The 27331-nt window shown below is 39.2% G+C and overlaps 1 protein-coding gene across 2 annotated transcripts in view; it reads right to left on the bottom strand.

Moving 5' to 3' along the window:
* The window catches only part of LOC101593666 (TCDD inducible poly(ADP-ribose) polymerase), a 68428-nt gene that overhangs the window by 19016 nt on the left and 22081 nt on the right, over positions 1-27331 (bottom strand). For both annotated transcript variants that reach the window (XM_004652402.2, XM_045130300.1), the window contains exons 3-4: positions 7167-7335; positions 5619-5779 (exon numbers count right to left, since the gene is read on the bottom strand). In XM_004652402.2, coding sequence (XP_004652459.1) covers positions 5619-5779; positions 7167-7335 — 330 coding nt within the window. The remainder of the gene's footprint in view (positions 1-5618; positions 5780-7166; positions 7336-27331) is intronic.

Here is a 27331-nt window from a genome sequence, read left to right as displayed (position 1 = left end):
ATTTGCAGGAAAATGGATGGATCTGGAAAGGATAATACTAAGTGAGGTAACCCTGGCCCAGAAAGCCAAGTGCCATATGTTCTCCCTCATATGTGGATCCTAGCTACAGGTGATTGGGCTTCTGTGTGAGAAGGAAAAAACTCAGTAGCAGAGGCCAGTAAGTTAAAAAGGAGATATAAGGAGACATAAAGGGAAGAGAAAGGAAGGGGGGAGGGTACTTAAAAGGTTGGTATTGTATATATGTAAATAGGATAGATTAACAGGGGTGAAAAGGCCCTAAGTGAGGTCAGGGGAAAGAGATTGCGTAAAGGAAAGGTAGAGGGAGAGCTAATCAAAATTTAAGAGGATGCAAATAAATTATATGGAATCCTCCGATTTCGGAGTCATAGAACATTGTTAGAAAATTTTCAGTGCTAGGATGTGATACCTTCAGTGAGTTGTTGGCCAGGGAGGTCCCTGGTGCCCACAAAACATTATAGGGCATTGCCGAGGCCCTTGGTTTGCCAGCAGGAATAGATGGTAAGACCCTACTGCTGAAGACTCCATGTTGGGCTGCAAGGCCACTGAGAATTCCTGCTGGAACTGAGCTGATAACCTCCGCCATGCAGACCAGCTGACAGAAAGCTGGAAGAAGCCATTCTACATGTAGTTCAATGGGAGAAAGAGATACCACCAGTGAAGATACTCAACAGTGGACATTGCAAGCCTTATAATTGGCCAGCCAGGCCAAATGAGGCAATGGGTGCAATAGTGGCATGTCTGTCATGGTGGAAACCAACTTCTCTCCAACTGGAGTGGAGGCCCACTCCATGGGGTGGAATACAACCCTGATACTGAAAACTTAAAACAGGGGTAGTCATGAGCCTTAGGGGTGTAACATCTGCGGATGTCTGGAAAAATGTATATACTATGCTTATCAAAGTGCCCAGTAAGAACTTCTCTTAATATTTATACCCTTATATTAGCCATATTCTCACTTTGGGTAGAGAATCTTCTCTTTTCAGATGGCAGTGACCTTGGGATGACTCAAAAGATATAGCGCTGGAAAGAAGTGACTGGAGTACTGAGTAACATCTCGATCACACCTTCCAAGGCTCAGGGTCTAATGCGGAAGAGGCTGCAGAAAGAATGTAAGAGCCAAAGGAAGGGCAGGTCTCCTTACAACGTGCTCCCTCCAGACATAAAAATAAAATGGCCTGGACATCCATGACCTCATAGTGTTTGACACTACCTACACAAGACCATCATAAGAGAAGGAAAAGATCATGACATCAAAATAAAAGAGAGACTGATGGAGATGGGGAGAGGATATGATGGAGAATGGAATTTAAAAGGGGAAAGTGGGGGGGGGGCAGAGGGTATAACCATGGGATATTTTTTATAATCATGGAAAATGTTAATAAAAATTGAGGAAAAAAAAGAAAATACTATAAGGGATCAGTCACACCAAAGAGAAAGAAAAGCATGCACATAAGGAAACATGAAAAAAGATCATATTCAAATAATAATTAACCTAAGAGAGTAGAGGGAAAAGCAGGAAGCACTATAAAACAAAAAGAATGGTAAGAATAAATTCACACTTTTCAATAATAACTCTTAGTATCAATGGCCTCAATGCCTCAACCAAAAGACACAGGCTTGCAGGCTGAATTAAAAGCCAGGATCCTTCTGCTTCTTCCCTCCAAGAAACTCACCATTTCATAAAAGACAGATGCTCTCTTAGAGGGAAAGGAGAGAAAACAGTATTTCAAATAAATGGGTCTAGTAAACAAGCAGGTGATGCTACCCTAGTATCTGACAACATAGACTTCAAACCAACATTGGTGAGGAACAACAAAGATTATCACTTTATTTTGACTAAAGGAACAATTCCGCAGAAAGACATATCAATTCAAAGCATATATGCACCTAACATGGGGGCTCCCAATTTCATCAAACACTACTCGAGTTAAGGACACAGATAACACCAACAACAACTGTAGTTGGTGAGTTTAATACCCTACTCTCATTAATTGACAGGTCATCCTGGCAAAAAATAGACATCTGGATTAAATGATGTCATAGAACAAATGGATCTAACAGATATATACAGAACATTCCATCTAATGCCACAGAATATACTTTCTTTTCAGCAGCACATGGAACATTCTATGAAATATATGTTAAGACACAAAGAAATTTTAACAATTACAAGAAAACTGAAATAACTGCTTGTACTCTATCTGATCACAATGGGATTAAACTACAAATAAGCAACAAGAAAAACTACAGAACATACACAAAATCATAGAAACTAAACAATATACTACTTAATGATGAATGAATGGGTCATTGAAGAAATCAAAAATAAAATTACCTTCAGGCCTTGGAAAAAGAACAAGAAACTAAAAATCAATAGACAAGAAGAAATAATAAAAGTTAGGGCAGAAATTAATGAAATAAGGTACCAAAAAGAAAAAAAAAATACAAAGAATCAATGAAACAAAGAGTTGTCCTTTGAAAGAATAAACAATATTGATTGATAAGCCCTTAGCAAATCTAACCAAAAGAAAGAGAGGAGCTGTACAGATGGCTTAGTAGATAAAGCACTTGCCTGCAAAGCCAAAGGACCCAGGTTCGATTCCCCAGGACTCACTTAAGCCAGAAGCAGAGGTGGCTCATGCACCTGGAGTTAGTTTGCAGTGGCTAGAGGCCCTGATATGCCCATTCTCTCTCTCTTTCTCTCAATAATAAAAATTAAAAAGGGGAGAAGAGACACAAATTAATAAAATTAGAAATGAATAAAGGACCATTATACCAGGACCAATGAAATTTAGAAAATCTTAAGGAAATATTTTAAGATCATATACTCCACTAGTCTGAAAGGAAGGAACACATGCCTGGTACTGAAAACCTAGTCAAAACCCTATGGTGGCGGAGGTCATGAGCCCTAGGGGAGTTAACGCCTGCTGTTGTCTGGCTAAATGCATATATTCTGCTCACCAAATTGCCCTGTAAGCACGTCTCTTAATGTCCATACCCATATTAATATATTAATGCTACTCTCACTTTTGGTTAGAGAAACTTCTCTTTTCAAATGCCAGTGACCACTGAAAAACAGTGACAAAAGAGTGTTCAGCACTGATACATTCCTATTACTCTTTCCAAGGCCCAGATTCCATTGCAGAAGAGGTGGCAGAAAGAATGTGACAGCCCAAGGAAGGGTAGGATAGCTTACAATGTAATCATCCAGACAGAAAATGGCCTGGGTATATATGACCTCACAGTACCTAGTACTACCAACACAAGATCCTCATAATAGGAAGAAAAGATGATGACATAAAAATAAAAGAGAGACTAAGGCCAGGGAGATAGCTTAGTGGTTAATGCACTTGCCTGTGTAGCCTAAGAACCCATGTTTGACTCTCTAGATCGCACATAAACCAGATGCACAAAGGTGAGGCAAGCACAAGGTCACACCTGCCCACTAGGTAGCGCAGGTGTCTGGAGTTTGATTTCAGGGGCTGAGGCCCTAGTGTGCCAATTCTCTAAAATAAAAAATAAAGAATTATTGAGAGGGGGAGAGGATATGATAGAGTGGATTTGTGAAGGGGAAGTGGAGGAGGGGAGGGAATTATCATGGGTTGTCTATAATTATGGAAGTTGTCAATAAAAGTGAAATAAAGATCTACATGATGAGAGTAAAAATAGTAGACTGCTTGGAAAGAACAGGTTGAGTAGAGAGAGTAGCAAAGCAGGGGAAAACAAGGGTGGCAGGAGGGGGATTATGATCAAGGAGCATTATGTATATGTATAAGGGTTAGCAACAAAAAGCTTTCTTTAATTTTTTTTAAAGAGACAGCAAGAGAGAGAGTGTGAGAGAGAATTAGTGTGCCAGGGCCTCAGCCATTGCAAATGAACTCCAGATGCTTGTGCCACCTAGTGGGCATGTGCAACCTTGAGCTTGCTTCACTTTTGTGGCTAACTTGGGATCTGGCGAGTTGAGCATGGGTCCTTAGGCTTTGCAGGTAAGTGCCTTGACTGCTAAGCCATCTCTCCAGACCACAACAAAACATTTTTAAAGGCTGGGCGTGGTGACACACACCTTTATTCCCAGCACTCAGGAGGCAGAGGTAGGAGGATCATCATTGTGAGTTTGAGACCACCTTGAGACTACATAGTGAATTCCATGTTAGCCTGGGCTAGAACAAGACCCTCCCTAGAAAAACAAACCAGAAACAATTTTGTAAGTGTGTGTGATCCAAGCCAAGTTACAAATTTGTCTTTATTCACTGAGAATACTGTTTGTATTCAGGTTGTGATATGCTTATAGCGGTGTAACAGCCCTCCCTGTAGAGGCAAAGTCAAAGGGCATCAAGATTGCACAAGGACTTTATGAAGAATGAGTTTTCAGATTCAAAGTCATTCTTCTTCTCTCCCTTTATCATCCCCCCTTTTGTCATTTTTTTTTAAAAAACTTTGCCCTTTAACTTTTTCAAAGTAACCTATTAGCTAATTTTTTTTGTTACTGTTGGTTTCTTGTTTGCCTTTTTTTAAAGTACTTGCCATTTTTAAAATATTTTATTTTTATTTGTTTATTTGACAGAGAAAGAGGGAGGCAGGGAAGGAGAGAAAATGGGCGTTTCAGGGCCTCCAGCCACTCCAGATGAACTCCAGATGCACACGCCTCCTTATGCATCTGGCTTACATGGGCCCTGGGGAATCAAACCAGGGTCCTTTGGCTTTGCAGGCAAATGCCTTAACCATTCAGCCATCCCTCCAGGTCCCTTTTGTCCTTTTTTTGAAATCAACTTCAATATTGAAATCAAAATTAGTTTGTTTTATCCTTTCGGGGGAGGAGCCAAAGAAACTGTTTCCCAATGACCATGAGGTGATTATATGGAATGTCCTTTCCTTTCCATAAGAAATGGACCCTGAATCTGATTTGTTGCTTATGAAGCCTCTGCTTAAGTGTTCTAAAATATTAAATAGTAGGCTCCTTTTTATCAGCATCAGAAAAAAACATCTGCAAGAACTTCTTGCATTTAGTACTCCATCCTATATTCCTAATATATTTCCTAATATTTTTGTGTGCTGTGTCTTATAACATGGAAGGATCTCATCTTGGAAGTAGATCCCCATGGAAAGGCAAACTCAATCTTCCATGAAAGAAGCAAATGCAAACTGCTTCATTTCACATATAATTACTTCTAAGTTGTGGGAAAATGTTAAACTCTATTCCACTTTTCAGTTTTAAAATATCTAGTATCACTTTTTTAGTGTTAATTGTTGTTTACCTGAACTCAATTTATTGAAGAATTAAATCTAGCCAGGAGTGGTGACACACACCTTTAATCCCAGCACTCTGGAGGCAGAGATAGTTGGATCACTGTGAGTTCGAGGCCACCCTAAGACTACATAGTTAATTCCAGGTCAGCCTGGGCCAGAGTGAGACCCTACCTTGAAAAACAAAACAAAACAATAACAACAAAAAAGAATTAAACCTAAAGAATAATGCAGAATTTCATAGGCTAGCAATAATAACCAAGATACCACTCTTAGTTTAAAATCCTTTTCTCTGGCATAAAGTAATACAGTTATACAAAATATACAGACTAATATAAAAACTACACACTTACTGTAAATATGGAAGCAGTATAAAACAGGAGCGGAAAAGGGGTCTCCTTTTAATCTCTCTCCTGAAGAATGAGTTGTGAAGGATGTAGTGATTGTTCCACATCATAAATCGAACTTCTTTTAGACCCCGAGAGTTGGCTTCCTCAATTAATCGAATAACAGACTATGAAGTAGAAGACACAAGTTTGTTTTTTTTCTTATTAAAATAAAAAAGTCAAAGTAATAATCATTGTGAAATATGAAAAACTAACTAACGGCCAAGAGTAATCTAACCCAGTGTTAACAGAGGAATTTCAATAAATACAGTGAATAAAATTAACTCCTTTTCTATGTGGATTTTCCCCTTCAGAGGTTCAGAATAGAAAGATGCTTCCTGTTCACACAAAAATGCCATTTGTGAAATTTGTGAGGCCCACAGAACTATTTTCACAAGAAGAATTAAAGATAATAATAACCAAAGTTCAACAAAACAACTACATTCTAAATCTAAAAAATGGAGAGGAAAAACAGAATGATAGATGATTAAGTATTCTGAGATACGTTTTTATGTATTTATTTATTTGCTTGGATTTTTTTCAAGGTAGGCTCTCACTCTAGCACAGGCTGATCTGAAACTCACTCTGTAGTCCTGACCTAGCCTTAAACTCACAGTGATCTCCCTACCTCTGCCTCCCCAGTGCTAGGATTAAAGGTGTGCACCACCATGACCGACTGAGAAACATTCTGTTTGGAAGCCTCCTATACTGTTTGGAAGGTAGACACAACTGATTGCTTAAGAGTCAGAAATTTTTGATTTAATATTATGTTTTACAGCAGTTAACATACTAGGACATACTGGTTTGCTAATGTCTTTAAAAAAAATCACTACTTCTCACTTTTTGTAATACTAAAACTGAATTGAATTTACCAAACTGAATAAGACATAGCATCAAAATGTAAAATTACTATCAAAGTCCACTTCAGGGTATTTAACCTGAGGATTAGCACTGGAGAGTTAAGTAAATCAACATTGTTTTAGACCTTTTTAGACCTTGCTTAGAAATTGATGAGCTACTCTCACAGAAAGAATGCCTGTGTAGACAGCAAAATACAAAAGAAATGATGTGCCTAACTGTGGTTTAATAAACATTTTCAAGTACTTCCTCCAGGTGCTCAAAAATTGCTGCTCCCACTAGGCTTTAAGAAGGTACATTTAACACATAGCCCAACCTCCATAAGCACAGCAGGCAGATATAGCCAAAAATAAATGGTTTGCAAGTCACTCAAGTAATTCCAAAGATAGCATCAAGTCTAAGCACTTTATAGTGTAAAATATCTGGGTAAAGTACTTTATTTCTTTGATAATTATGATAATCTATTCACAGATTTCAGGAACAAAACACATTTTCAGAAAAATGAAAAAAGTTTTACCTTCATCATTACCAAGATTCAAATTTACATCCTTAAGCACTGATTATGAATTATAGTTCCACTTAGTCATTGTTGGAAACATCATCATCAAGGAAATAAAAATAAATGTATGTACTTAAAAACAAAGCACATGTAAATACCTCAGGATACTCTCTCCATCCAAAGTGGTCTTTACAGAAGAATTTCCAATATGTGTGGTAAATAGAGTTGGTATTACTACAGGGTGGTGTAGACAGCCTTCGTAGTTGGTCAAATTCTGTTGTCTCATACACATTCATGGCATTCAAATCTGCCCAAAATTCTTGTCCTCTAGAAAGACCCAAGAAAAAACCTGCTAAATAAAAATACCTAAATATTGCAACTGACATTAAAAATATTTGATATAACTATTGTAGAATTTTTATTGTAGAATTTTTAAAACATGCTTTACTTGGGATCAAAGGAGATATATTGGTTACATCCACAAGCCCTTTCTTAAGACATTAAAAATGTCCCTGTCGTGAATAAGAATTCAGTGCCATCACTGGCTTAAAACCAGTCAACCTAGCCCCAGCTTCCTCTCCTGAGTTGCACCAGGCTATCAGAAAGTCAGTTTGAGGGGTGAAGCTGGTATAGATAGAAATTTCTCTTGAATTTCTTCTTTCAGAGACATCAAGTTACTTGGACCAATACAGAAATATGTAATATTGCCTCACGACAGAGGGTGGGGAAAAGGGGTTAAAATAAAATAGTCCCACATAAGGCCAGTACTATAAATCCAACCAACCATGTTGGAAGAAATATTTACCAAACATAAAGAGAAAAATAGTTTGATCATAAGTATTAGCTATGACAAAATTTTTTGTCATTTTGTTATCTGCTGCTAAATCAGTCTTTTACAAACATCTCCATATTTTTTTGGGGGGGAAGAGATATTATCTCATGTAACCCAGGATGAACTCAAACCTCTTCTGCAGTTAAACTTAGCCTTCAACTCCTAATCCTTTGTCTGTACCTCCCAGTGTTAAGATTACAGGCAGTGTGCCAACCATAATATTTGAAAGTAAATCCACAATGAGACTCAAAGTTGGGTTCAAGAAATGCCTCAGCAGTTAAAAGCACTTACTTGCAAAGCCTGCTGACCCAGGTTCAATTCCCTAGTAGCCACATAAAGCTAGAGTGGTGCATGTATGTGGAGTTCATTTGCAGTGGCAAGAGGCCCTGGCACACTCATTCGTTCTCTCTCCCTCTCTCTTTCTAATACAATTTTTTTAAATATTAAATTTATAAGAAATTAATAAAAGGGTAGCCTAAATAACATATTTCTTATTTAGTGGTTATTTAATAATGAAAACACTTAGACCATTAATTTAAGTGATATATAAAATGTTTATTCTATTCTTTTCTCATTGAAATGTCTAAAAAATTTTCCAAAGAAAATTTGAAAAAGTATTATTATAAAATATAGACACTTGTAGCTAAGTTCCTGAAAACTTTTCTTCATATTCTCCCTTACCTCACTGAAGATCTCTCTATTCTAGTACTAATAAAATTCAAACTTTGCTTAGGTTCCAAGATCAGATGAGATTGGGCATGTTCAGGATGGCATGGCTATAGACTCAAGATTTCTAAATAAAATGTCTACAAAACATAATATACTCCAGATCTACTGGCATGACATATGTGCAATAAGATGTTGAGACAGACTTTCCTTAAGACAAAACAAGACTCTAAGAAGGCATTAATTATTACTTATTGATTTGGGGGTTAATCCAACATTTCCAAAACTCTACTCTTGGTATGCTTATTTCAAGAACTGTTAGTATTTTGTTCAGGAAAAAACTCTGACAACAACAACAACAAAAAAAAATGGTCAAATGTGTGAAAAAATGACATGGTTACAGAAGTTAAATTATTTATTTACTACAGCCTCTCCTTATTCCCTAAAATATGCTAAGGGAGCCAACAAAATACTATGATAGGGATTATGCTTCTAAACCTGTGATGATGTGCTTTTTCCCTCATGACATTCCCTTTAACAACTCTCAATAAAAATGACAAGGAAAATCTTCTCTTCCATTCTGATGTCCATATTTGTGAAACAGGTCATACACTTTGAAATACATACACACATGCCACATATACAATCAATGTTGCCAAAAAGTAGGTAACTTGGAAAAAGCAGTGTTTCTTTCCTTTAAAAATTCCTAAATAAGCCGGGCATGATGGCGCACGCCTTTAATCCCAGCACTCAGGAGGCAGAGGTAGGAGGATCGCCATGAGTTCAAGGCAACCCTGAGATTACAGAGTTAATTCCAGGTCAGCCTGGGCCAGGGTGAGACCCTACCTCAAAAAAACAAAAAATAAAAAAATTTAAAAAATTAAAAATTCCTAAATATCCCATACCCCCCCCCCACACACACACAGAAACAACTTCTTGGGCTGGGAAGATGGCTCAGCTGTTAAGAGCACTTGAGGACCTCTCAGGTAGAGACCACCAAGTTAGACTCTTTAGAACTGGTGTGAAAAGCACACATCTATAACCCCAGTCTGTGCAAGAGGGATGGGGGGGTAGAGACAAGATTTCTGCAGGGCCTGACTGATAAAATGGAGCTCAGGGTTAAGAAAGAGACCCTATCTCAAGGACATACATGGTTGAGTATAGACAAGGGTATCCAAGTATTCCTCTAGCCTATGCATGTGCACACACACAGAGCAAACACATCTGTACACATAGATTCATGCATATACACCGCAACAAATTTCTTGCTTAAAAACAGTACTAAATAGGATTCAGTGTTTAAAAAAATACTAAAGGGCTAAAAAGATGGCTCAGTAGTAAAGGCACTTGCTTGCAAAGACTGACAGCCTGGGTTAAATTCCCCAGTACCCACATAAAGTCAGATGCATGAAGTAGTACAAGCAACTACAGTTCATTTTCAGTGACAACAGGCCCTGGTGTGCCCATTCTCTTTCTCTTTCAGTCTGCAAATAACTAAAATATTTTTAAAATACAGTATTAAAATGAGGTGGGAATAAAACACTTTGGGGAAAATAACATAAGTGTAAAGAATAATTAAAGAAAACAAGGGGCCAACACTCAGGAGGCAGAGATAGATAGGAGGATCACTTTGAGTTGAGGCCAGCCTGGGACTACAGAGTGAGTTCCAAGTCAGCCTGGGCTAGAGTGAGACCCTACTTCAGGAAAAAGAAATAAAAAAAATTAAAAAGGGAGTTAGGCGGAAGGGAGAATAAAGAAGGTTAATTAGGGATGGGCCTGGTGGCACATGCCTTTAATCCCAGTACTTGGGAGGCAGAAGTAGTAGGTTCGCCATGAGTTCAAGGCCACTGAGACTACAGAGTGAATGTGAATTCCAGGTCAGTAAAACTCTACCTCAAAAACAAAAAAGAGCAACTAGGGGCCATAGAAATTGGTTAGAGAATAAATAAATGGCCACTCAAGCATGAGGACTTTTGTTGGATCTCCAGACCCAAATAAGGCCAGATGCAGTAGTGTGTTTATAATCCTAGTGTGACTAGGATGAGATGCAAGACAGGCGGATACCCAAATATTTGTGCACCAGCTAACCTGGCATATACAGCAGTGAGCAACAAAACACCTTGCCTCAAACAAGATGAAAGGTGAAGACCAACACTGGCGGTTATCTTCTGACCCCCCCACACATGCAGTATATTACTAAAATATACAGTATATTACTAATATTAGTATTAGTAATATTAATAACTAATATTAGTAATATACACACATATATTACTAAAAAATAAAGATATTAGGGTGACAGATTAGATGAAAGTACATTATAATGCACAAAAGACAATGAAATCTATTACTCCTTATAATGAGTAAACTTAATTTGATTTTGCATTTTGTTTTTTCAGGTAGGGTATTACTCCAGCCCAGGCTGAACTGGAATTTGCTCTGTAGGCCAGAATGGTCTCAAACTCAACAGTGATCCTCCTCATTCAGCCTACTGAGCACTGTGTTTAAAGCTGTGAGCCACCACACCTTACTGTAGGCACAAAGTTTTAAAAATTATGGACGGAAATCACATACAGACATTCCTAATTAAAATACTTTAAAGGGAGCTAGAGAGATGGCGCAGTGGTTAAGGTTCTTGCCTGCAAAGCCTAACACCCCAGATTTGATTCCCCAGTACCCACATAAAGCCAGATGTGCAAAGTACTGCATGCATCTAGAGTTCATTTGCAGCAGTCAGAGGCTCTGGTGTGCCCATTCTCTCTCCTTCTCTCTCTGCTTGAAAATAAATAAAACAAATAAAAACATTAGAAACTATTTTAAAAATAAATAAAATCCCAGTACTTGGGAGGCAGAGGTAGGTGGATCACTGTGAGTTCAAGGCTACCCTGAGACTACACAGTGAACTCCAGGTCAGCCTGGACCCGACCGAGACACAACCTTAGAAAAACCAAAAACAAACAAATAAACAAAAGTATCTGGGAAACTTTTAAGTAAATGTAAAAGTAATCCAGGCATGGTGATCCATGCCTTTAATTTCAACAGAGGTAGGAGGATTACTGTGAGCTCAAGGCCAGCCGAGGACTACAGTGTGAAACCTTACCTTGAAAATTCAAACTGGAAATAGTATGCCTAAACTAAACTTCTTATTGCTTTGAGCAATCTTTTAATCTTTTAATGAGTGGATTATGAAGATGTGGCACATTTATACAATGGAGTTCTACTCAGGGGTACAGAAAAATGAAGTCATGAAATTTGCAGAAAAATGGATGGATCTGGAAAGGATTATGCCAAGTGAGGTAACCCAAGCCCAGAAAGCCAAGCACCACATGTTCTCCCTCATATGTGGATCCTAGCTACAGATGATTGGGCTTCTGAGTGAGAAGGAAAAAACTCAGTAGCAGAGGCCAGTAAGTTACAAAAGAGATATAAAGGGAAGAGAAAAGAAGTGAGGAGGGTACTTAATAGGTTGGTATTGTATATATGTAAGTAGAATGATTGAGATGGGAAGAGGATATGATGGAGAATGGAATTTCAAAGGGGAAAGTGGGGGAAAGGAGGGTATTACCAAGAGATATTTTTTATAATCATGGAAAATATTAATAAAAATTGAGAAAAAATGTTTTATTTATTTGAGAGAGAGAGAGAGAATGGGCATATCAGTGCCTCTAGCCTGTACAAACAAACTCCAGACACATGTGCCACCTTGTGCATCTAGCTTCTAGGGAACTGAACCTGAATCCTTTGGCTTTGCAGGCAAGCGCCCTAACTGCTAAGCCATCTCTCCAGTCCTTTGAGCAATTTTCTTTCTTTTCTTTGTTTTTGTGTTTTTCAAGGTAGGGTTTCCCACTAGCCCAGGCTGACCTGGAACTCACTATGTAGTCTCAGGGTGGCCTCAAACTCATGGCTATCCTCCTTTCTCTGCCTCCTGAGTGCTGGGATTAAAGGCATGCGCCACCATGCCTGGCTTTTGAACAATTGTCATTTAACTCAATAGTTCAAGGAGTTCTTAGAGCAGCCATTATAACATTAATGCAGGTACAATGGCCAATGCTTTTCAGACCTCTTTATTTGAGGCATCGTCTCAATTCCAGCCCAGGCAGACCTGTAACTCATTGTGACCCATGTTGCCCTGAATTCATGGGAATCCTCCAACCAGTCTTCTGAGTGCTGAGACTAAAGGCATGAACCAACATACCCCAGCTCTTTTCCAATTTCATTGTGGACATCACTAGCAATTTCTTTTTTCTTTAATTTTTTTTTGTTTATTTTTATTTATTTATTTGAGAGAGAGAAAGGCAGGGAGAGAGAGAGAGAGAGGGAGAGAATGGGCGCGCCAGGGCTTCCAGCCACTGCAAACGAGCTCCAGAAGCATGCACCCCTTGTGCATCTGGCTAACGTGGGTCCTGGGGAATCAAGCCTCGAACCGGGTCCACAGGCTTCACCGGCAAGCGCTTAACAGCTAAGCCATCTCTCCAGCCCGATCAGTAGCAATTTCTAGGTAAGCCTATATTACTGAAACTTCATAGATGATGATTTGCATGTGAGCAACATCAACAAATGCAGCCCTTGCTAAATTTGCCATTATTTCACTCCTTTGGGCATTGTTAAATTTCAATGACAAGTTTAATTTACTACAATCAGCTGTTCTTCAGATCAGCGTGTTAAAGCACTATTTTAGCTGTATTTGATTTTCAATATGCTTTCCAAATTTGACAGATAAAACAAATTTAAACATATTATCTTTTCATAAGATTAATTTTACCACCTGTTCTCCCTTAAACAGGGAATGCTTTAAAGACCCAAAGCCAAGAGCTTTCTCTTCCACAAGCTGCATCACTACAAGTGTATATAGTAAAACTGCCAAAACATCAATGAGTATAGAGCTGTGGGGGAAACAAGAGAAAAGAATTCTCCAAATTCTTCCTTTCTGGGAACAAGGAGGCAATTCAGAGTGTTGGGAGGTCTTCTAAACAGGGTATGTAAGAGATGAAGAAATGCATACCAGGGTAAAATAAGAAGTGAGCTGAGAGTTAGTTTAGGATTTCAGAGCTTTAAGGTATAAGACTAGGAAAGCAGATAGGAATGTAATAAACATAGGATGTGTGGAAACTGAGCAAGAGAACAGTGTTAGAGACCAAGGGGTGGGAGGGTAATGGCTGTAAAAGAAGAGTACAATCTTTGTGGATTAAGAATCTTATTTGAAGCTGGGCATGGTGGCACACACCTTGGATTCCAGCACTCAGGAGGCAGAGTGTGGTGGTTTGCTTCAGGTGGCCCCATAAACTAATGTATTCTGAATGTTAGGTTCCCAGCTGATAGCAACTGGAAATTAAAGCCTCCTAGAGGCGGGGTATTGTTAGGCGGGCTTTATGGGTGTTATAGCCAATCTCCCCTTCCCAGTGTTTGGAATACTCTCCTGTTGCTATTGTTCATCTTATTTTGGCCAGGGGGCAATGTTCACCCTTTTCTCATTGCTGTCATTTCCCCCCTGCCATCACTGAGCTTCCACTCGAGTCTATAAGCCAAAATAAACCCCTTTTCTCCAAAAACTGCTTGGTCGGGTAATTTCTGCCAGCAATGCAAACCTGACTGCAACAGAGGTAGCGGGGATTGCTGTGAGTTTGAGGTCACCCTGAGACTACATAGTGAATTCCAGATTAGTCTGAGCTAGGATGAGACCCTACCTTGAAAAACAAAACAAAAAAACTTATTTGGCCAAAGAGCACTTCTACTGAGAAATGGCTAAAAAGCATAGGCGATAGCTACTACACTGCAGGATTTCATTTTTACTAAATATAACAGGTATCTATATCAATAATGTTTTGTTTCAGTTTTTCAAGGTAGGGTCTTACTCTGGTCCAGGCTGACCTGGAATTCACTATGTAGTCTCACGAACTCACAGCGATCCTCCTACCTCTGCCTCCCGAGTGCTGGGATTAAAGGCATGCACCACCAAGCACAGCTTGCTTGCTTGCTTGCTTGCTTGCTTGCTTGTTTGCTTTCTTTTTTTTTTTTTTTTTTTTTGAGGTAAGGTGTTGCTCTAGCCTAAGCTGAACTGGAATTGACTATGCAGTCTAAGGCTGGCTTCAAACTCACAACAATCCTCCTACCTCGGCCTCTCGAGTGCTGGAAGTAATAAAGGTATATGCCATCAGACCCAGCAAAGAAAATGGGCCTTCAGCAGCTACAAAGGAACTCCAAATGCATGTGCCACTTGATGCATCTAGCTTTATGAAGCTACTGGGGAATCAAACTCTGGTTATTAGGCTTTCTTTACAGACAGTCATCTTAACTGCTGAGCCACCTCTACAGCCCCAGTACTGTTTTAACCTTAGTTGTAACCTTATCATGAAAAAAAAGCGAATCTTGTGAATAAGTTGCAGAATTTTACTAGAGAATGACCTTGAACTGCTGATACATTAACAATATTTTTGTGTGTGTGTGTGGGGGGTCTTTTCACTGTAGTCCAGATGACCTGGAACTCATTCTGCAGTTCCAGGCTAGGTTCAGATTCACAGTAATCCTCCTACCTCTGCCTCCCAAGTGTTGTGATTAAAGGCATAGACTACCGTGCTGGGCTAACAATTTTGTTTTTACATGGTTTGCTAACACACCACCAGCATACCTATAAGAATCTTAATAGAAAACTAATTTGAAATTCTAAAAAGGACTCCATTCTCATAATTTCAATGCTTTATAACAGTTCTCATTTTACTCAACAAATACTTTTATATACTTTTGGTTTTTTAAAAAAATATTTTATTTATTCATTTGACAGAGAAAGAGGGAGAGAATGGGTGCACCAGGACCTCCAGCCACTGTAAATGAACTTCAGACACGCACGACCCCTTGTCCATCTGGCTAACATGGGTCCTGGGGAATTGAACCTGAGTCCTTTGGCTTTGCAGGCAAACGCCTTACCCACTAAGCCATCCCTCCAGCCCAAATACCTTAGTGTACTGATTAAGCTAACCTTTCCAGATATGTATTACCAATGTACACAGTACTAGATCCACAAAGTCAGGAAGTATGCCCTGCACATCATTTCTTTGATATATATTTCAGAGACTAAAAAGAAAGTGAAAAGAGCCCACAGTGTGGATGTTAAGCAAGGCCAAAATGAGAATCAAAACCAATTCAGAAACAGCTGTTAAATGAAATAGAAATTACTAAGTACACCATTTCTTGCTCAGATATCTAGTTTATGCATTTGGAACTCAATAAAGAATATAACCATTTTAGGCAATTTTTGTTATTTATGAAGTATTTGAAATCATGGTGGATTAAAATAAATTGAAACAAAGTAATAATTTTAAGTAGGCACACTGACTAGGTGCCAAGTTATATGCTAGGTCCCTAGACAAGGAAATGAAAAGGACAAAATGCTACAGAATACCAATCCAGGGAGAAAGCAACCCAGTAGCATAGTGTGAGATGTGGCATAATTCAAATGTGGATGCCCTACCAGTGCTGAAAAGGTACCACCAAGCCACCAAGCAGGCACTGGGAGGCAGAAAAATCACAGGTAGATCAGCATGTATAAAAGCTATCCAAACAGGGCATGAGGAGAGAGTACAAGAAGCACATGCAGTTCATGTGGGAGGTTAGAGTATATGTGTATATGTGAGAGGTGAAAAGAGATAACATTGGATAGGAGAAGCTCTCTCCAGTCAGATAAGGAAAAAGGAAAGGTTTAAGAGGTCAGGACTCTGTTGTGGGCAGGATGTTCAAAAAGGTCCAGACTTGCCTTTTATGAGGGTTACTCCAACAGCAGTTTATTTTTGGTATAAGAGGATATGGAGAAGTGAAGAAAGGGTAAAGACTAACACTTTTTCAAGACATTGTTACCAGATTTATTAATATTTTCTGAGGCAAACCCAACAGACTGGCCTTTTTTTTAATGTGCGAGAGCGAGACAGGGAATTGGCATGCCAGGGCCTCCAGCTATTGCAATCAAACTCCAGACGTGTGTCCCACCTTGTGCGCATTTGCGACCTTGCACGGTTACATCACTTTGTGCATCTGGCTTACATGGGACCTGGAGAGTCAAACATGGGCCCTTAGGTTTCTCAAGCAAGCACCTTAACCACTAAGCCGTCTCTCCAGCCCTAATATTTATTATTCTATGCTAACTATTAAAATCATACATGAGAAAGGACTAAGAAGGTAACAAGAATGATGTGAAAAGTATTTAGAGGTCAGGATCAAACTGCAAGAAAGAAAATTACATGTGGAAGATGCTAGAATGGTCAGGGATAGTAGCACACACTTGCAATCCCAGCACCCAGTAGACTGAAGTTAAGAGTATGGTAAATTTGAGGCCAACCTGGAGCACATAACAAGTCTGGCTCTCAAAAAAAGGTCCATCTGGGCTGGTTCAGCAGTTAAGGTGCTTGCTTGCAAAGCCTAATGACCTGGGTGTGACTCCTCAGTACACATGTAAGCCAAATACACAAGGTGACAAATGCATCTGGAGTTCATTTTGCAGTGTCTAGAGGCCCTGTCACATCCATTGTCACTATCAGCTTCTTTCTCTAGCTCACTTTCTCAAAAATAAACTAAGCAAGCTGGGTATGGCCCCACACACCTTTAATTCCAGCACTTGGGAGGCAGAAGTAGGAGGATTGCTGTGAGTTTGAGGCAACCCTGAGACTACACAGTGAATTCCAGGTCAGCCTGGGCTAGAGTGAGACCCTACCTTGGAAACCACCCCCCCCCCAAAATTTTAAATTAAATAAATTTAAAAAAAAAACCTGTAAAGCCAGGTGTGGTGGTACATACCATTAATCCCAGCACTTGGGAGGCAGAGGTAGGAGGATAGCTGTGAGTTCAAGGACAGTCTGGGACTACATGAGTGAGCTACAGTGAAACCTACTTCAAAAAACCCAAAATAAAATAAAATGAAAGGCCTATGTAGGGCTAGAATATATACCTAGGATGTGCCTCATGATTGACCTGGATGCTTGGAAAAATTATAACAACTAAAGATAGGAACACAAGAGACAAAACTATCTAAACGAGAACATGATATAAATAAAATTTAGAACAAAGACTTTAGCAAAGGGCAATTAAGTATAAACTTTCTGAACACTACTTTGTTCAGTTTTAACCAAATCAGTTAGAATTCAGAACCTTGGCTTTCTGCCTAGAGTTAATACTGCTTTCTACGGGATAAATGTGCAAACCTCAAACAATAACCACCCTAATTAGCTAGATTAACTAGTTATGATTAGTAGGCCCTCTTAATTTATTGCTGTAATGCAAAGTAAAAATGTCTTCCCAAATTGAGGATCATAACCATATGAAGATAAAGATTAAATGCTGCTGGGAGAGTATTTAGACTCTCCTGCTATTCGCTTGAGATTAGCTTGACAGATGGGGTGTTTGTTGCTGTTGCTGCTAAAATTTCATAGCCTTTACAAGAAACAGCTTTTTAAAAAAAAAATTTTCTGTTTATTATTTTTATTTATTTGAGAGTGACAGACAGAGAGAGAAAGAGGCAGATAGAGAGAGAGAGAATGGGTGAGCCAGGGCCTCCAGCCACTGCAAACTAACTCCAGATGCGTGCGCCCCTTTGTGCACCTGGCTAATGTGGGTCCTGGGGAATTGAGCCTCGAACCAGGGTCCTTAGGCTTCACAGGCAAGCGCTTAACCACTAAGCCATCTCTCCAGCCCAAGAAACAGCTTGTTGATGCATAGTTTCATACTTCCATTTAGTAATGATAGAGCACCTGCCAGCTTTTATACCCCTTCAAGCATGTTATAAGGTGATAAGAGACATGCTATATACAATATCTTTTGAAAGCAACAGTTATTAAACTTCAGATATACTGCCTTGAACTATGCAGATACAGATTTTTATGAAAACAAGAAATATTGCCTCTGCCTGATGTAGTGGTGCATGCCTTTAATCCCAGCACTCAAGAGGCAGACCTAGAGTAAAACCCTACCTTGGGTGGGAGGTGGGGGAAGAAATATACTTTCTAAGTGAACTATTTTAACCTGAAAGAAAAATAAAATGTTTGCTCTATATTCAAGGAACTATTAGCTGATTGTTTTAAATGCTTCTTTTTGTTAATTTATGAGAAAGAAAATGTGTGCACCAGGGTACCCAGCCACTGCAAATGAACTCCAGATGCATGCCACCCTGTGCATCTGGCTTTACATGGGTCTTGGTGAATCAAACCTGGGTCCTTTGGCTTTGCAGGCAAACACCTTAACTGCTAAACCATCTCTCCAGCCCTGGCTGACTGGTTTTAATCCCAGGGCTTCACACATCGTAGGCAAACACACTGTATTTTTTGAGACAAAGTTTAAGTTTCCAAAGCTAGCCTTGAATTTGCAATCATCCTCCCACTGAGTGGGAGGACCTGTACCATCAGGCCTAGGTAATCCAACTTCTTTTAATCTGAGCATATTTAAAAAGGACACCACATAGCTTTCTGCATTCAAAACCCTAGCACTGTCAATTATTCTACTTTGTTACTGATTAATATTTTTGCTTCTATTATTTCAAATAAGCTAGCAGAGAGCTTGTGAATAAAGCAATAAATTATTTTTGAACTTTATGTAGACACCCAATGCAGATCTTCCACTATTGAGAGGTTAAAATTACTATATTTGATTCTGAATTAAATTTGCCTGCCTCTAAGGAGACTGAGTTAGTAGAGGTGGGATTACTAAGACTTAAGATCATTCAGTAAAACTATTAATGTAAAATCTAAGTCATGGACTTAGCCAAATGGTTCTAAATATCCCCCAAATTGGAGATAAATGAGAGGTAAATGTGTCCCCATTGTAAGATGAGCAATTTTCATGACCAACATTTAAAAATATACTTTTTTATTTATTTGCAAGGAGACAGAGAAAGAATGAATGGACAGGCCACAGTCTCTTGCCACTGCAAATGAACTTCAGACACATGTACCACTTTATGTGCCTGGCTTTAAATGGGTACTAGGGAATCAAATCCAGGCCATCAAGCTTTGTAAGCATCTTTAAGCACTTAGCCATTTCTACAGCACATGATCAACTTTTTTAAAAAAAAGTGATCCTTAAAATTAGGCATGGTGGTGCATTCCTTTAATCCCAGTACTCGGAAGGCAGAGGTAGGAGGACTGCTGTGAGTTGGAGACCACCCTGAGACTACAGAGTGAATTCCAGGTCAGCCTGAGCTGGAGACACACCCTACCTTAAAAAAAAAAAAAAGTGATCCTTGAACAAATTTCTGGCCCTGTGTGTTGCTCTCTTGTTGTCTCCCCAAATATCTTAGAAACAGATGAATTACTGTGAAGGGATCCAAATTTTCAGTTGGACACTGTAGTGGTTTGATTCAGGTGTCCCCCATAAACTCAGGTATTCTGAATACTAGTCTCCCCAGCTGATGTCGATTGGAAATTAATGCCTCCTGGAGGCAGTGTATTGTTAGGGGCAGGCTTATAGGTATTATGGCCAGTGTTTGGCACACTCTTCTGTTGCTTTTGTCCACCTGATGTTGGCTAGGGGTGATGTCTACCCTCTGCTCATGCCATTATTTTCCATACCATCACAGAGCTTCCCCTTGAGCCTGTAAACCAAAAGAAGCCTCCCCCCACATGCCCCCGCTTCCACAAGCTGCTCTTGGTTGGGTGATTTCTACCAGCAATGCAAACCTGAGTGCAACAGTAAAGTGGTACTGAGTGGGATTGCTGCTAGACACCTGACTATGTGGCTTTAGCTTTTTGGAGCTGATTTTCAAAAGGAATGTGGAAGGATTTGAAACCTCAGCCTAAGAGACACCTTGCAGTGCTAATTGTTTTTACCATGTATTTTATCATAGCAAGATAAATAACTAATAGAACAATGCTGTAAGCCTAAAAGTTTCCTCTGTGGACACCTATTGGAAACACACATGCATATTCTCCAAGACAGGTTGTACACAGACAACAGGGCATAGTAGCCAGAGCCCTCCAGGAGTAGAATGGACAAGGGGATGTGAATGCTGGTACATTTACAGAAAAGAAACTATGGCCTTGAGCATGAGTGATCTAGAGCAGTGAGCCTTATGGTGGGTAAATCTTTATAGGAGTACTATATCTAGCAATGTGGCAGCAAAATACCCAGTTAAATTTGAATTTTAGATAAACAATGAACAGTTTTTCTTCATGTAAATATATCGTACATGCTCACCTATATATTTACACTGTTTATAGGTTCTATAATATGTATATAGTATCCTAACACTTCAAACTATTCATAGTTACACTTAAAATGGTTTTGTTATCTAAAATTCAAATTTAACTGAGTGTCTTGTATTTTTTCTGGCAATTCTACACAATTTCAGTGAATAAAACCAACTGTGAAAGCATATAGGGTTCCAATTCCCACTTCTCCAGAAAATGAAGACAACCTCTGCTTGGAGAGAGTCAAGATGCTGGTGATGGAGGCAGGGAGCATACCTATTCTGTATTTTATTTCTGGATCTGAACATATTTACATGTGTGCCTAGCTCATACAAAGTCAGCTTCACAGTTCTGAGAATGGCACACTCCTTCATGTTCATAACTGCCCTGAAATCTCAAGGCAGGACTCGATATCAAACACATCCTGGACTTCCTTTATGGAAAGCAACATGTATTCTACCTGTAGGCCTTGCCCTAAGCTCACCTTACTTACTATCATGAAGTTAGCTGCATGTTCTGGTCTCAACTTCAATGTCCCTTCCTCTAAGAAGCCCTCCCAGGTGCCCTGCTATTCCCTTCTTGGTGGCTTGCACTCCCTTTCTTACTGTCATGATCACCATAGATTACTCATTATTTGCACAAGTACTTGCTTACACTCTGCCTCACATTCTTGGAAGGAAGTCCCAGAAGGGTTGGACCACACCCTTAATACCCTTGGTGCCCAGTACCTGGCACATGGCTGGCACATGCTGTAAAAAAGATAAAATATGTGAGCAAACAGACATATTGTTTTTTTAATTTTATTTATTTATTAGCGAGAGAGAGGGACAGATAGAAAATGGGTGTACCAAGGCCTATAGCCATTGAAAACAAACTACAGATGCATGTGCCACCTTGTACATCTTGTTTACATGGGTACAGGGAATTGAACTTGGGATAAAAACTATGGGACGTTTGAAGATAGATGAATGCATTGTATTTTACATCAGTTTATGGGGGCCAGGGGCGGAATGTGGCGGTTTGATTCAGGTGTCCCCATAAACTTAGGTGTTCTGAATGCTAGGTTCCCACCTGATGGAGATTTGAGAATTAACGCCTTCTGAAGGCACTGTACTGTTGGGGGCGGGCTTTGGGGTATAATAGCCAGTTTCCCCATACCAGTGTTTGGCACACTCTCCTGTTGCTATGGCCCACCTTATGTTGGTCAGGGGGTGATGTCCACCCTGTGCTCATGCTATCATTTTCCCTGCTATTGTGGAGCTTCTCCTAGGGCCTGTAAGCCCAAATAAACCTCTTTTCCCCCACAAGTTGCTCTTAGTTGGGTGATTTCCACCACCCAACCTGACTGCAACACACTTATTGAAATCATACTTGTGTGGTAAACTTCATGCTTGATTTATAAAATGTTAGATATCCAATGTGTGGTCTTGAAGTTGTTCAAGAAGACAACACAATGAAGTAAAAAGAGGTTAAGAGAAAAGAGAAGAAAGGGGAAGTTCCCTAAATGAAGAATTTTCTATTTTTAAGCTTTTGTAATTGTATATCCCACAAAAGAAATGTGGGACCTGAACAAACATAGCTAATACAAGGTAATGAAAAGAATCTAATAAAATGCTATAGGCATTGAAAAAAACAACACTACAAATCCAGGTGTGGTGCTGCCAATGTTTAATCTCAGCACTCAGAAAGCTGAGGTAGAGGCTGGTCAACCTCCAGGTCAGCCTGGGCTATAAAGTGAGTTCTAGATTGGCCTGGACTGTAGTGACTTTGCCTCAATGTCCCCAAATAAATAAATTCCATCATACATGCCTATTTTATAGTAAGATATATGGATAAACCTAAAATTTTTCATAAATAAATATTACAGAAATCTTTGCTAGCTATGCATCTGACAGAGGACTAATATCCAGGTTATACAAAGAACTCAAAAAACTAAATAATAAGAAATCAAACAACCAAAAAAATAAAAAACAGGTGATGGAACTAAATAGTCCTCAAAAGAAGAAATACAAATACAGATGGTATATAAACATCTAAAAACATGTTCTATATCATTAGCCATCAGGGAAATGCAAATTAAAACTATTTCAAAATTCCACCTCACTCCTATCAGAATGGCTACCAGCAAGAAAACAAATGACAATAAATGCTGGCAAGTATGCAGAAAAAGAGGAACCTTTCTATGCTATTAGTAGAAAATGCAATCTGGTACAGCCATTGTGGAAATCAGTGTGGAGGTTCCTGAGACAGCTAAACAAAGGTTTACCATATGACCCAGCTATAGCACTCCTAGGCATATATCCTAAGGATTCATCTCACTAATTTAGAGATACTTGCTCAACCATGTTTATTGCCACTCTATTCACAATAGCTAGCCTAGATGTCCCTCAACTGATGAGAGGATACAATGGAATTCTATTCAGAGGTAGATAAAAATGAAATTATAACATTTGCAAGGAAATGGATGGATCTGAAAAGGATTATACTTAGTAAGGTAACCCAGGCCCAGAAAGCCAAATGTGACATGTTCTCTCTCATATGTGAATCCTAGCTACAAATGTTTGGACTTCTATGTGAGTTGTAATGAAACTCAGTAGCAGAGGACAGTAAGGTAGAAAGGAGAAATAGAAAGGGGGGGGCTTTAGATGATGGTATTGTATATATATGAGTAGATAAATAGATTACTAGGGGGTGGAAAGGCCTAAGTGAGGTCAGGGGAAGAGATTGAGCAAAGGAAAGGTGGGAGTGGGCTAATCAAAATCTAAGATGGTATGAATAAGCCATATGGAAACCTATATTTTTGGACATTGGTACACCCAGAAACCATAGATTGTTACTAGAAAAATTTCAGTACTGGGGATGGGATACCTTCCAGTGAGTTGTTGGCCAGGGAACTCCCTGATGCCCCAAATACATTATAGGCCACTGCTGAGGCTCTTTGTTTCCCACCAGAAATAGATGGTAAGACCCTACTGATGAAGATTCCACATCCTTGGGCTGCAAGGTCACTGAGAAATCTTGCTGGAGCTGAGCTGAAAAGCTCCTCCATGTAGACCAGCTGACAAAAAGCTGGAAAAAGCTATGCTGCATGCATTTCAATGGAAGAGAGAGAAATCACCAGTGGAGATACTCAAGAGTGGACACTGCAAGACTTAAATTTGGCCAGCCAGACCAAATGAGCCAATAGGTGTAGCATGTCTGTTTTGGGGGAAACCAGCCGCTCTCTAATCGGACTGGAGGCCCACTTCATGGGAAGGAAAATATCCCTGATACTGAAAACCTATGACAGGGGCAGACATGAGCCTCTAGAGGTATAACGTCTGCTGCTGTCTGGCTAAGTATAATATATAATATATATATAATATAGTATATAGTATATAATTTACTATGCTCACCAAACTGCCCAATAAATAAGCACTTCTCTTAATGTTCATACCCATATTTTAATGCTACTATCACTTTTGGTTCAAGAAGCTTCTCTTTTCAGATGGCAGTGACCTTGGGATTATTCAGAAGACACCACAGTGCTGAGAAGAAGTGACAGAGGAGTGCTCAGCACTGAAACAGCTCTATTACACCTTCGAAGACTCAGGGTCCATTGTGGGCATAGTGGTGAATGCCTTTAATCCTATCACTTGGGAGGCAGAGGTAGGAGGATTGCCACGAATATGAGGCCACCCTGAGACTATATAGTAAATTCCAGGTCAGCCTGAGTGAGACCCTACCTGAAAACCCCTACTGCCCCCCCACCCAAAAATAAAGAATGTAAGAGCCAAATGAAGTGTAGGACTCCTTACAATGCACTCTTCCAGACACAAAATGGCCTTGCTATCCATGACCTGTCAGTGTCTGACATTATGTACACAAGACCATTATAATAGGAGGAAGAGATGTTGACATCAAAATAAGAGACTTATTGAGAAGAAGAAGCATGATGGAGAGTGGAGTTGCAAAAGGTAAAGTGGTGGGGGAGATTACCATGGTTTATTATCTGTAATCACAGAAGTTATCAATAAAAATTACAATTTTAAGATCTCACTGCTATCTATTTACAGAGCCATGGGATTTAAATTTTTCACCCTGAAGATACCAGAAATGTCACAGCCATAACTCTGATCCAAGTTCAATTATTGTCTTAAGACTGGTAGAAGGTAACTCTTTGTGAAACATTCTTTTTTATGAGAAAGAGAAACAGAACTAGCAGTGCAGAGCCTTAGCCACTGAAAATGAACTCCAGTCATGTGACCCCCTCCCCTTGTGTGCATGCACCACCTCATGCATCTGGCTTACATGGGTTCTGGGGAGTTAAACCTGAGTCCTTACATTTTGCAGGCAAGCACCTTAACCACTAATCCATCACTCTAACCTGAATCATACTTTTTAACTGTGGCCTAAAGAAGTGAAATTTCATTTCTATAAGAACAACTGGAATATAAAGCAGATTCGTTTTTACAAATCATACTATAAGCCTTTCATCCCAGCAATCCAGGAGGCAGTGGCAGAAGGACCACCATGAGTTTGAGGCCAAGCATGAGATTACAGAGTGAATTCCAGGTTAGCCTGAGCTATAGCAAAACCCTACCTCAAAAATACAAAATAAATAAATAAATAAATAAAATAAAATTAAAAAATCAAGAAGAAAAAAAATCATACTATAAACCAGGTGTTGTGGCACATGCCTTTCATTCCAGCACTAGAGAGGCAGAGGTAGGAGGATAGCTGTGAGTTCAAGACCAGCCTGGACTAGAGAGAGTCCCTACTTTGAAATCTCTGCACCAAAAAAAATATCATATTATAAATTATTCATGCCTCTACTAGCTTAAAATATGCAGTTAAAGATTATGAAAATAAGTAAATATTCCCCTTTACCTCAAAAAATAAACCATTAAAAAGGTGCCATATATTCAAAATACAAATTTGACAATAAAAATGACTAAATTTGTTTAAGTACTTCTACATAAAGTATTTACTAGTATATGTACATGTAAATGATATACTGCTTAAAATTAAGTTGATAAATCTTAATTTAGGACTCACTTATGCATAAATACTAGCTATAAATAATTATCATATAACACACCCTGTAATAATATCTAGAAAGACACAATATACTAAAGTTTGATATTTAAATTACAATGGCTTTTTAAAAAAATAAAATTTATTTAAAAAATACAATTCTGGGCTGCAGTGCAGGCTCAATGATTAAAGGCACCTACTTGCAAAGCTTGATGGCCCAGGTTCAACTCCCCAGTAACCAAGTAAAGTCAGGTACACAAAGTGGCACATATTCCTGGCGTTCATTGGCAGTAGCAAGAGGCTCTGGCACACTAATTCTCTCTCTACTTGCAAATAAAAAAAATAATTCTGAACTTTCTTACTTTAACCTTGTCTTTTCCCTAGTTGCTCCAAATGATTTTAACAGGTCAATGAAAGATAAGAAAATATACTCATTAGCTAGGTATGCTGGCACACGCCTTTAATCCCAGTACTTGGGAGGCAGAGGTAGAAGGATTGCTGGCCATCCTGAAACTACATAGTGAATTCCAGGTCAGCCTGGACTAGAGTGAGACTGTATCTTGAAAAGTAAAATAAAGAAAACAAACTCATTGATGAATGCTTATGCATTTGGTGCTGAGGACCCAGAGATAAGTAAGCAACATTTAGCAAATAGATATTTGAATGCACAGAGAATCCATTATTCATAACTCTTCTTTTTCTGGGAAGTGGGGGAAAGTTCCTACAAAAAAGATATTAAGAGAATATTGTTTTGTTTTTAAACAAGCATGTGCCTGTAACCAGTAAGCCATCTCTCCAACTCAGTTGTATGGGTTTTATTTATTTGAGAGAGAAAGAGGGAGAGAAAGCGTGCATACAAGCGAGCATCACTGCAAACAAATTCCAGATGTATGTGCCACTTTGTTCACCTGGCAAACAAACCTGAGTCCTTTGGCTTTGATGGTAAGTGCCTTAGCCACTAAATCATCTCTCCAGCTGTTTTGTTTTTTGAGGCAAGGGTCTCATTCTAGTCCAGGCTGTCCTTGAATTCACACATCTTCCTTCATCAGCACTTAAAGATATGAACCATGTAGCTGGAGAGATGGCTCAGTGATTAAAGGCACCTGCATGTAAACTGCCCAGGGTTTGATTTCCCAGTACCCACATAAAGCCAAATGCACAAAGTGGTGCATGCATCTGGAGTTTATTTGCAGTGGCAGGAGGCCCTGGTCCATCCATGCCTGCACATACTCTCTCTCTCCCCTAAATAAATACATATTAAAAAGGTGGGGAGGCTAGAGAGATGGCTCAGTAGTTAAGGTATTTGCCTGCAAAGCCAAATGACCTGAGTTTGATTCCTCAGTACCCCCACGAAACATCAAATGCACAAAGTGGTGCATACATCTGGAGCTTGTTTGCAGAATCTGGAGACCCTGGTATGCCTATTCTCTCTGTCTCTCTCCTCTCTCTCTCTCTCTGCTTACAAGGAAATAAATTTAAGAAAACTTAATGGCTCAAAATCTCTTTTATGTCTCACTGAGAATTTTTTAACATATAGGTTTTATAAATTATGGTCACAAAACCTTTCACCATAATGTTGGGATAGAAGCATATAAATATTCTACAAAGTCCAGTTTCTCTGTTAGTTTAAATTTTAGGGACTAGTCTA

This window comes from Jaculus jaculus, chromosome 11, assembly GCF_020740685.1.
Source record: "Jaculus jaculus isolate mJacJac1 chromosome 11, mJacJac1.mat.Y.cur, whole genome shotgun sequence".
Taxonomy (NCBI): Eukaryota; Metazoa; Chordata; class Mammalia; order Rodentia; family Dipodidae; genus Jaculus; species Jaculus jaculus.
The sequence above is the reverse complement of the archived record's forward strand: the minus strand, read 5'-3'. Positions and strand labels throughout refer to the sequence as shown.